Here is an 11,140-nt window from a genome sequence, read left to right as displayed (position 1 = left end):
GACGGGGGTGAAGGCTGAGTGGCCCCTTCCACACATAAATAAATGCAACATCTGGATCCCCATCTGTCTAGTTCTAAGGACTGTTCCCGCAGTACTCACTAGCCTTCTATTTTTTCAAGGAAGAGGCTAGTTGCAATGTTAAGGATGGGAAAACAGGCTCAAAGGGGAAAATGGAGCGTTAGAATAAGAGAAGAGTAAAACTGGCCAGGAAATACACGTGTTCTTCGAAGCTCAGCAAAGTCCTTATACCAGGCGGAGGCCCTGAAATTCTCTCTCTGTCGCCATGTACACAGAGAGAGACGCACAGGTTCGTGGTGAGGTCTGGAGCGTAAGGATCCCCTGTAGCAGGTTTATCTTCTCTGAGCCGTGCGGCATGAGGCTTAGACGACCTGGGCTTAGACGACCTGCTGCACGTCTTTCCTCTGCAAGTGCCTACGTAGCAGATTCCCGTGAAGGCGGAACGGGGGGCTCCATTCTGCAAGGGTGTCCGAAGGCATTTTCCCGAAGCCCACACGCGACCGAGCATGTGATTATGTCTTGCTCTCCAACACCGATGTCATATACATTTTTTAAACAATGTATTCATAAAAGGAAACAAAAGCATGGTTGAAGGGGGCATTCCTCCGGGGCAGGACACAGGCTGAGGCTGGGCGAGTAACTCAGACACTGTGTGAGCACTCCCTTACCTCTGCCGACGGAGTAACAGCCAGTAAGGAGCACATGGCTGCTGGGGTGGACAATAAAATAACGCAGATGACGAAAGCACTTAGGGCGGTGTCTGCACGCAGAAAGTCCTCCGAAGTATTAGCTGTGCCAAAGGCCTCTGTTGAAGTGTCAGGGAAGGTGTCCTTGGGCCCGCCCATGGTGGCATCTGAGTCCCGAGGCCTTCACCAAGGCAGAAGGCCAAAAAGCCTACTAGCAACTGGCACCAATCGAAGTTCCCTCTCTGGTATGAATGACAAGGCAAAGCCCTCCAATGGCCCAGAACACTCGCTAGGGCTATCTATCCCCCTGAACTGTGTCAAGGACATGTCAGGGTCTGGGAGACTCCCCTGCCCGGGGAACCGCTCATGCTGCACTAGGACGGGGACATGTCACTTACCAGTCAGGTGTGCCGGGCTGTGGAGGAGGGACTCTGGGAAAAGCCCGTTCCCGGGGGCTGCTCAGTGACCCTTTTATTCCTGCTGCCTCTGCCTGATCTCACTGTAGAGTCCGGCCAAAATGAAGAGTCAGCTTCAGAAAAGCAGCCACACTTATAAAGCTCCAAGGAAATCAAGAAGTTACCATCCACAATCCTTCCCCAAGTGGAAAAGCCAAAGCTGCCCGAAGGACTCCTGCACGGCTGCCGGCCACTCAGAAGGCTGCTGTCAACCTTATTTCGTAAAAGAACTACCCTCGTATCACTTCAAAGGGAATAGGGATTAACTCGAAATAAATTTATACCAAACTTTTAATATTAAGAGAAATTTACCACACTGACCTTATTTTTCTCATTTTTACACGGAATAGAGAAAACCGTAACACAGACTGACACTATCCGTGGAGGAGCATTTGGGAACCACTGATTTGTTCCAATCCCTTCATTTCAAAATGGAAAAGTGTCTCTGAGTCCGCTCAGCTGATCAGAGGAGGCGGGGTCAAAGCAGATTTCGTGACTTTCCCTTAAAATTGTATCTCCTCGTTTTCACATGTTTTAAGCATCTCTATTCTAAGGAGTCCACATACTTATTAATATGATCAAAAGAATTATTACGAAGTAATCCACACAGTGAAAGTCATACTGACATTTTTACATTCCAGCAAAGCATCCTACAGATTTTCTAAAGGTCCCCAACAAAGCAAACATCAAGCACGGAGAATAGATAGATGAATTGTGACATGAACAGGCACAATCACAGAACCTAACACGTCTGTGAAAACAAGTGAGCTTTAGCCACATGTGACAAGATGGCAACTTAATGTTCCCCGAATAAAGCAATCCCCAGAGACTAGATGCACTCTAAGACCCTGTCAATATATTTAGGTTAGTCGTGCTGTGATAATCCCCAAATCCCAGTGATTTACTACAATAAAGATTTATGTGTTGCCCATCATGTTTACTGACTGTGGGTCTGCCACGACCTGCACGCCTAGAGGGTTAATATACCTGAGGGGGGGGGCGGTGAAGAAAGGATGGAGAAAAACACAGAGACGGTGTGTACAAAAGCCGGGGCCAGATGGGACACTGCGCTCTGCTGAGGTACAGAGGCCCCGGGAAAAGCTCGGCGTGTTTGTTACATACTTTTGAAGGTCAAGGAGGGGGTGGGAGTCTTCTTTTCAGGACTTGAGACTTGCTGGCAGCAATAATTTCCCAAGGCCTATCTGTAGCCGGTTATCTATGCTAAACCACAAGCAGCTGTCTGTTGATGGGTTTCGCTTCTCTGCCCGTGGCAGATTATAACACAGTCAAGCATGGCTTTCCCAGCGCTTCGGCCACAGGCTCGGATCCGGCTCTCTCCGTGGGTCAGGCACTGCCCCAGTCGCACCTGTCTCCATCCTAGAACCATGCTGAGAGATGGACAGAGACCACGCAAAGGCCCTCGGTTCTGCTCAGGGGTGGCACTTGCCATTTTCATCCACGTTTGTTGACCAGAGCAAATCGTAAGGGCAAATTGAAATCTCTGGGCTGACGATTTCTTCACTGCGTAAGCGCCGTTTGCACAGCAGCAAAGAAACACCAGTTCGACAGAATCCGACAGCGGTGTGTTCTCAAGGTCCATCCTCTCAGATCAGAAGCCAGAGAAGCCAAGAGAAGAGGAGGAGAGAGAGGCAGCGGGTTCCACAGAGAGGCTTCTGGAAGCCTGAGAACTCCCTGGGACCTTGTGCAAAATGTTGGGGAGGGTGGGTGCCTTGGGGGCAGGTTGTCTGCATCTGTCCCCAAAGTGATCTCTCCATGGCTCTAACGTCAACAGATTGTTTGCGTGAAAGGTCTAATTTTATCGCATACTCTCATTGAGAGCATTTTTCCACATCTGTAAAACCAGGATAATGTTTATGCCACTTGTTTGAGGATTGCAGGAGAAAGCTCTAAGCCGTAAATCTCCATGTCCTGAGTACAGAGCGAACATTCCTTGTTTATCCTACCCAGGGGCTCGGCTCTCGAAACTGCTTCTTTTTCATCAAACCTCTTTTAGGAGATGTCATCTGATCTTGTGGCTTCCTTACTCTGAGAGCAGTTATGTTCCAACAGCTCCCAACTGCCTTTCCAGCCCAGACTCTTCCCTAAACTGCAGCCTCATATTTCGCATCTTCCTCTTAGATATATCACAGGGATCTCAAATTCTGCACGTCCGAAGCTAAGCCTGTGATTCTCCCCAAACCTTGTTCTTTCCATATTTTCCCCCATTTTAGAAACGGGCATCTCCATCCCAGACGCTGTGGCTAAAATCACTCGCATCATGCGTGAATTTTTTCTTTTACATCCTACATTCACTAGCTCAGAAAAGAACTAACAACCCGCCTTCAAAAGACAAACGGATTCCAGCTGCTTTTCACAGTCTCCAACACTAACACACTGGTCCAGGACCCTGTCGTCTCTCACCCGCATTATTGTAGTAGCCTCTGAACTGACCTTGCTCCTACCCTGGCCCCATCACAGTCCAGTCACCAGACATACAGATAGATCATGCAAAAATATAAATCAGATCACATCCGCCCTCTGCTCAAAACCCTCCGATGGCTCCCTCCTCATTCACAGTAAAAGTCAGTGTTACTTTTGTTAGGACAAGGGTCTCAAGGTCTGGGCAGTTCTTACTAGATGCTATTCCTGCTAAATGTTAAAATGTAGCACAGTATTTTGCAGTCGCAGCTGCAACTGGATGAGCCCGACCAGAACCCAAGTGCGTAAGTTTATCCAACTGCCAAGAAGAAACAGACATGTAATTAATTAACCAAATACTTTCTGTCAGTAATGGCTAAGCCTCCCCTCCAAGAGCTTTGATAATTATGCCCCTGCCTCCTTTACTTGTCACAAGCAAAACTAAACATTTCCTTCCTCCAAGACTGTGTTCCTTTGGCTCAGACACCCCAAGCGGCAGACCCACTGTGTTAGGTCATATATCGTGGCCTCCAAGGTCACACAGGAACTGTCACCTCCTTTCCTGTCCCGAATCTTCTCTTTTTCCTCTGCACCCCCTCCCACACTCTTCAGGCTTTCTTTCTTGGTCTTCCTTCTATTTGACACTTTGTGTTCTCAGTTCCCGCTCCCCCCAGTCATTACTTTAATGGTAAAGCCATTCATGACCGCATCGTTTAAAACATCCCCTCCTTCCCCACACTTTACGGCTTTCCCGGTCTTTATAGCACTGAGCACCATCTGACACACCGTGTGTTTCGCTTGCTTTGTTTGTCTCCCCAATAAAAGATAAGCTCCATGATATAAAAATCTTGTTTTGTTCACTGTTCTCCGCTGCTACAGTTCCCAGAGCATAGAACAGTGTGCCTGGTACAAAATATGTGCTCGGGATTTTTGTTTGTTTGTTCGTTTGTTAAATTAACATCCTCACATAAGTTTATCTCAAACCGGTGCCTTAACTCCAATTACATCTGATCCTTTTCCTATTTAAGCACTAGAGTCCATATTTTTAATAAGAGATGAGATTTAAATGACTCCATTGATTTTTTAATCTCAGAGTATCACCCTATAGATTACTTGCTGGCCACAGGAGGAAAAACCCTATTTTACTATGAAACTAATCACCCCAAACCAGTGAGGGATCTGCCACTTCAATATTGGGCGAGCCTGGCATCATGTGTCCTGATACAGTGTAACAGCGTGTACTGTGGGGGGCTAAAAAAAAAAAAAAAAAGATACTTTTCCTCCCACCTTCTAAGTTCTTCTATCCAGGCTAATAATCAAATTCACAGAGACAGATTTAACAGGAGAAAATCAAATTTTTAATGCATGTGCATGGGAAATTCACACAAAGCATGAAAATTCCAAAGACAGTGAGGGAACGTGGGTTATATATGACATTTGGGGACAAAGGAGAAGGGCGGGAAGATTCCAGAAGCGAGACTGGGAGATTCACAGGTAGTTGACGAAGAGCTGAGCACGAGGCAGGCGAACTTTGCTAGACAACTCAGGAACAGCGGGACACGGGGCATCCGGCTAACAGGCCTCTGCCTGAAGCCTCCTCTTTACCACACTTAATTCAAATTGGGCTAAGAACATCTTAAGATTTCATTCCTAGAGCAGGTTTTTCTGGCTGAAAAGGGAGTGTGTGTCAAAGATTCTGAGTGTTTTGTTTCTTAATAACCAGCTTAAAATCAGTATCCCAAAAAGGCAGCTTCGAGGTGGCAAAATTGTGGTTCCTGGATCAGAAAACTAACGTGATTTCAATCAGGTCTATGGAAATCACTTCTGCCTTGAAGGGCAATCAGGGTACAGAAGTTAAGTTAAATGACCCCATCGGTCAAAAAGACAAACCAGGAAGACATTCTATAGGTCAGATCTCAGCAATTCAATGTAAAAAAAAAAAGTTAGGATGAGGAGGGGAGGAAAAGCTGTTTTTCAATGGCCAATAGATATATGAAAAAATTCACAAGATCGCATAATCATCAGAGAAACGCAAATTAAAATCACAATGAGATATCACCTCGTACCTGTCGGATTGGCTATCATCAATAAATCGAAAAACAAGTATTGGCAAGGCTGTGGAGAAAAGGGAACCCTAATACGCTGTTGGCGGGATTGCAAATTGGTATGGCCACTCTGGAAAAACAGTTTGGAGGCTCATCAAAAAATTAAAAATGGATCTAAGTTTTGACCCAGCAATTGCACTTGTGAGTATTTATCCCAAGAAAACCAAAACACTAGTTCCTACAGATCTCTGCACCCCTATGTCCACGCAGCGCTATTTACAATAACCAAGATACGGAAGCCGCCTGAGGGCCCAGCAACAGACAATTGGATAAAGAAGTTATGGTACATATCCACAATGGAATATCACTCAGCTGTTTAAAAAAATGAACTTTTACCATGTGGAATGACATGGACCTACAGGGTATTGTGCTGAGTGAAATAAGTCAGACAGACAGAGACAAATACCATGTGATCTCATATGCGGAATCTAAGGAACAAAAGAAATGAACAAACAAAACCAAGACTCACAGATACAGAGAATGAACTGCTGATTGTCAGAGGGAAGGGGGTTCGGGGGCACTGGGTGGAAAAGGTGAGGGGATGGAGGAGTACAAATTCGTAGTCACAAAATAATCACGGGGATGTAGAGTACAGCATAGGGAATCTAGTCGATATTGTAATGACTCTCTGTGGAGCCAGAGGGGGAATCGAATCATCAGCAGTGTCACTTCATAAATTAAATAAATATGTAGGCATTGTACCATATACCTGAAACTAACAAAAAAATAATTAAAACTTAAAAATTAAAAAATGGAAAAAAGAAAAACTTTTCTATTAAGAGATCTCAGACAGAACCAAAGGTGCTATTGGATCCACCTCTGAGCAAACCAGATAGATAGCAAAGACATTTGGGGCATAATAAGGATTTTTGAATGTGATCTGGGTGTTAGATGTTAAAGAATTTGGTTTTGGATAAGTGTGATTACATGTAAGTTTTTTTCTTTTTTTCTTTTTTAAATAGTATATACTTAATAATTTGGGGTGAAATATCCCGATAGCTGTATGTATACTTTCAAAAATGCTGTCATGTCTGCTTAATAATTAAGTTTAGGCGATACGTATCGTTCATTAACACCCTCCTATCTACTTGAAGTTTTCACAATAGTGAGAAATGTATTAGTCGCTATGCTGATACCTGCCAGCTCTCCCCGCGCGCGCGTCCCGATTTCCCCCGGTGCCTTTTGTGCAGCAGACGCTTCCTCGGCAGGGAACAGCGACACGTCTCCTCCCGGACTCGCCTTCGTTCCGGGTGTCCTCCCCTCCCGGCGCGGGCTCTTTGTCACAAGTCCTCCGCCATTTTGAGCGCGGGGACACAGGCAGGGAAGGGAGGCTCCTCTGCCACCTCGCGGGCAGTGTGATCCGACTTCTCCCTTAGTATTCGGGAACCAGGCGCACGCGACTTCCCATTCCACGTACTCGGGAACCGCGAAGGAAGGGGCGTGGGGAGGGAGACGAGGCCACGCCAGCTTCTTCGCTGCCGCCTGAAACTTTAAAATGTCCAAGCACGGCACTCGGCCAGATGCCTGTGCAGGGGGGGCAGCGGGTGAGGACCAAGTGATCCGATCCTCCCTGACGCCGTTCGGGAAGGACCGTGTCGCTTATGACACGATTGCTGCAAGGCAACAAAAATATGAGCTTAAACCTCCAACGCCTTACAGTCAAACGCAGGAGCTTAAAATTGGCTTACGATAGCTTTAACAGCAATTAAAAAGCTCATGTAAGTGCTACGCTCTCGAAAACATGACACTTAAGAGACCAAACCAAAAGATTCCAGCTCTATTACAGAAACACGCGGGCGGCCGGAAAAGGGCCTTTGGTGGAGAAAGACAAGTTGTTGAAATGGGTGACTAAGCCCCGGAATCCGCAGAGAAAGCGCGCGGACCGCGATGGTGGCGGGAGTGGGTGGAGAGCCTGTCACCGCAAGAGGGCGCTCCTCCTTCACGGATGCGAAGATAGGCCCTCGGGCTGAGGAAGTTAGAGACCCCAGTTAGAGAACCGACTCCCTGTCTAGAGAATCATAAGTTACAAACGGGGTGGCCTGGGGCTCAGGCAGGGACGCAGCCCGAGTTGAAAACCCCAAAGGCGAATCAGTTTCAAAGTCAGGCCCACCGGGTGCGGGGGATGACGCTCAGCGCCAAAGCTTGGGTGGAGGCAGGTGAGGCCTAAGTGTACCAATTCGTCCTGACGCCGCTAGGGGCAAAAACATTAGGAACTGACACCCACCGTTTTAGTGGCAGCCAAACAGCTCTTCCGAGAGAGAGTGGGCGGCCCTGAAAAGGGCCTTTGATGAAGAAAAGATAAGGTTAATGAATTCAGACGATCTAACCGCCGAAGCCGTAGAGCGTGCGGCCCTGGCGCTTGAGCGCGTAGACCACGTCCATGGCCGTGACCGTCTTGCGCTTGGCGTGCTCCGTGTAGGTGACGGCGTCCCGGATCACGTTCTCCAGGAAGACCTTGAGCACCCCGCGGGTCTCCTCGTAGATGAGCCCGGAGATGCGCTTGACGCCGCCGCGCCGCGCCAGGCGCCGGATGGCGGGCTTGGTGATGCCCTGGATGTTGTCGCGCAGCACCTTGCGGTGGCGCTTGGCGCCGCCCTTGCCGAGCCCCTTCCCGCCTTTGCCGCGACCAGACATGATAGCAGTGCTAAGGCGAATCCCAAAGAAAATGGCAAAGGACGCGGCAGTCCCCTTATATGCGCGGAGTCCGGACCTAATTGAAGACCACAAGCGCGCTGGCACTTCCTTGTTTTGTAAACCCCGCCCCTCAGACCCAGCATCAAATGACAACACAGCCGAGTGGAGTCCCGCCCCACCCCCATGTTCTGCGTCCCCGGATGAGGATGTTGGAAACTTTTTAACTGCGTATATACTAAAGAAACTAACATTTGTTAGTGTAAGATCCTCCAAACCTGTAGAGAATTTTTCATAAGAGTTTATTTGAGCCAAACTGACAACACTGCTGGGAAGCAAGATCTCAAATGCTCCGGAGAATGACAGTTCTGCAGTTTCTCTTCTGTATACGGAATGTGGGAGGGGAGGTCAGGAGATCACTTGAAGGTGCGGAAAGCAAGGGGCAGACAGCTCAGGAGACCACGGGCTCCTCGGTGGATGGTTCCCTCTGGGGGCCTGACAAGGAGGTTTGCTCCTGGCATTTCAAGGGCGTGTGACCTAAATGCACACGGACCTTTGGTGGGGCCGGCTTAAGGCCGAGAGAGCATTTTACTAAAGAAGCTACAGGTTTGGGCCTGACTCCCCACCGCGACCTGCCCAGGGAGGGAAGTGGGCCAGGTCGCCCCATGAGGCACTTTCATTTGCCGAATTATGCAGAGCCTCTTTTGTTCACACATTTCTCACTGATTATCTTCTACTCAAAGATGGTCGCACCGGAACCTGGGCCTCACTTTCCTGGGAGACGCCACATTTCCGGCACCTGGAGTACTGCTATTCCGGCAGCAAAGCCGGTCCGACAGACCCACCACCAGCACCACCACCCTATTCTAAAAACCGCAAGCCTCGCCTTCTCCACATCGAGCAAGGGAAATCTGACCCAAACGGTGTTCTTCCCAAAGGCAAGTCCCCACTGCAACTTTCCCGGCCCGAAGCCCTGTCCTTGCCCATGTTTAGTCTTTCTTCCCTGTATATTGAAACCTGTAATTTTCGGTTCATTACCTAGCCACCCTCGCTTCTGCTCCCAGTATCAAGTGTGTTGATGTTTAGTTCTCTGCTCCTAATTTTATCTTATCTTTGATTCTGGAAGTGACATTATTCCAAAGAGAACTATCAAGTTGTGCTAGGGAAGTTATTGAACTAAATAGGGGCCCTCCAGCAAGTAACTTTTAGAAATAATAGTCTGTGAGTCACATCTGAACTGAATTAAGAATATTATTAGAGTAAGCCGTCCACCGATTAGCAGAGTGGCGCAGCGGAAGCGTGCTGGGCCCATAACCCAGAGGTCGATGGATCGAAACCATCCTCTGCTAGTGTGCTTTTTTTTTTTTTTTTTAATTGTTTATTTTCCTTCACTTACAATTCTATACTGTAGTTTCACAGTAAGGAAATAAAACAGAGTCAAGACACATGAGCCAGGAGAACCAATGTTCTCAGGTCTGCGATCTGAGAAAAATAAGGACATACTTCATGCGAACATTGCTGACCTTTGAAAGAGGTGTGTGTCATCACAGATTCACTGACAAGCTTGAAAGAACCCATCTAAAATATAGCTTTAAATCTATATCACGTAATTGGGCCAAGCACTCTACAGAACATTATAAATTCTATAAATATCTTGTCCATAGAATGAATTTATTGAAACACTTTTTTTGTGCAGATTTATCTATTAAATGTAAAAATTGTTACCAGGATTTTTGTAATTGCTGTAGTGGTTTGTTTGGTTTTTTTTTCTGTTTTTCTGTTTTTTTTTTTCCTTTCCCTTAATATATGGAAGCCTCACATGATAGTAACGGCCCTGGACCTCTCTAAACCCCTGAGAAACGGCAAGAAAAACATTATCTTCCTCAAACAGATGAAGACATTGTGTGAAAAGTGCACCGATGTCACATTATAACAGTCAGAGAACGCACTAGAAGACCATGGGAAGCGGGGAAATCGCAGGTACCCATGCAGGATGGCGAGGACAATGGTGCGGATACGGCTTAATTGTAAGACCGCCTTCCGAGTGCGGTTTCCATGACAACTGTCCAGGCAGACGTCCGAAGTACCTAGAGCCCGAAAATAGTGAATGCGGTGAGTATTAATAGGGAAGAAACTCGGAGTTCGCTTATTAAAAAATATCCCTCGATACAGACAATATACAATATTTGGGCATCTCTTAGGTGCCATGAAGTCCGGTTTCTCTGCTCCGGAGTCGTAGGGTAAATGACTTTTCTCTCCATGATGTCCCCATATGCTACAAGACCGAGATGAATGTCAGTTCCTACCCTTCCTCACGCCCGACTCCATGGCACCAAAGGACCCGCGTAACCTAGAGTTTCCATCTTTCCAGTTATGAAAAGCGCGAGCATCATCGCCTTTGTGTCTTCACGTGGGTGTTTGTTAGTGCTCAGGACCAGGCTGACCGCTTGGAGAGCCTTCTATGGATTTCTGGGCGGCGGTTCCCACGACGACCACGTGGCCTAACGGATAAGGCGTCTGACTTCGGATCAGAAGATTGAGGGTTCGAATCCCTTCGTGGTTAACTTTAGCTGCTGCGCATTTCTATGAAAATCGACGCCATTTTCCATACAGGGGTCTGTGGTCACCGGTCACCGGCCTTTCCCTTTTCCCCGTCTATTTTAAAGAGGCCATTCGGGGGCGAAGGGAGGCTGGAAGTCAACTGAAATAAGGCCGCCCAATAATTCGGGGGCTCAGGAGTTCTCCCCAGAGCTGCGTCGGGAGCGCCTGGGTTTCATTTCACAGGCCCGGCTTGTCGTGGGCCACCGGGAGGAGGGAATTCGGACCC

General features: G+C 47.6%; 2 protein-coding genes and 2 non-coding genes across 4 annotated transcripts in view; 2 read left to right on the top strand and 2 right to left on the bottom strand.

Moving 5' to 3' along the window:
- LOC111743863 (histone H2A type 1-like) overlaps positions 1-863 on the bottom strand; it is a 3,102-nt gene extending 2,239 nt beyond the window's left edge. The window contains exon 1 of the mRNA XM_023534281.1: positions 687-863. Coding sequence (XP_023390049.1) covers positions 687-863 — 177 coding nt within the window. The remainder of the gene's footprint in view (positions 1-686) is intronic.
- A 7,082-nt stretch (positions 864-7,945) lies between these two features.
- LOC105296311 (histone H4) lies at positions 7,946-8,353 on the bottom strand. The gene has a single exon (XM_011366338.2). It carries the CDS (start codon positions 8,314-8,316, stop codon positions 8,005-8,007), a length of 312 nt encoding a protein of 103 aa, XP_011364640.1. The 5' UTR covers positions 8,317-8,353; the 3' UTR covers positions 7,946-8,004.
- Positions 8,354-9,590: 1,237 nt separating this feature from the next.
- On the top strand, positions 9,591-9,662 carry TRNAM-CAU. The gene has a single exon. It is a non-coding gene; the product is annotated as a tRNA-Met (tRNA).
- Positions 9,663-10,803: 1,141 nt separating this feature from the next.
- Positions 10,804-10,876, top strand: TRNAR-UCG. Its single transcript has one exon. It is a non-coding gene; the product is annotated as a tRNA-Arg (tRNA).
- Positions 10,877-11,140: the final 264 nt, after the last annotated feature.

The sequence above is a fragment of the Pteropus vampyrus genome, unplaced genomic scaffold, assembly GCF_000151845.1.
Source record: "Pteropus vampyrus isolate Shadow unplaced genomic scaffold, Pvam_2.0 Scaffold124, whole genome shotgun sequence".
NCBI classification, from domain to species: domain Eukaryota; kingdom Metazoa; phylum Chordata; class Mammalia; order Chiroptera; family Pteropodidae; genus Pteropus; species Pteropus vampyrus.
This window is presented reverse-complemented; position numbering and strand designations above follow the sequence as displayed.

Bases quoted from the DNA above. Each gene is read 5' to 3' on its own strand.
- LOC105296311 (XM_011366338.2), bottom strand. From the start codon at position 8,316: ATGTCTGGTCGCGGCAAAGGCGGGAAGGGGCTCGGCAAGGGCGGCGCC.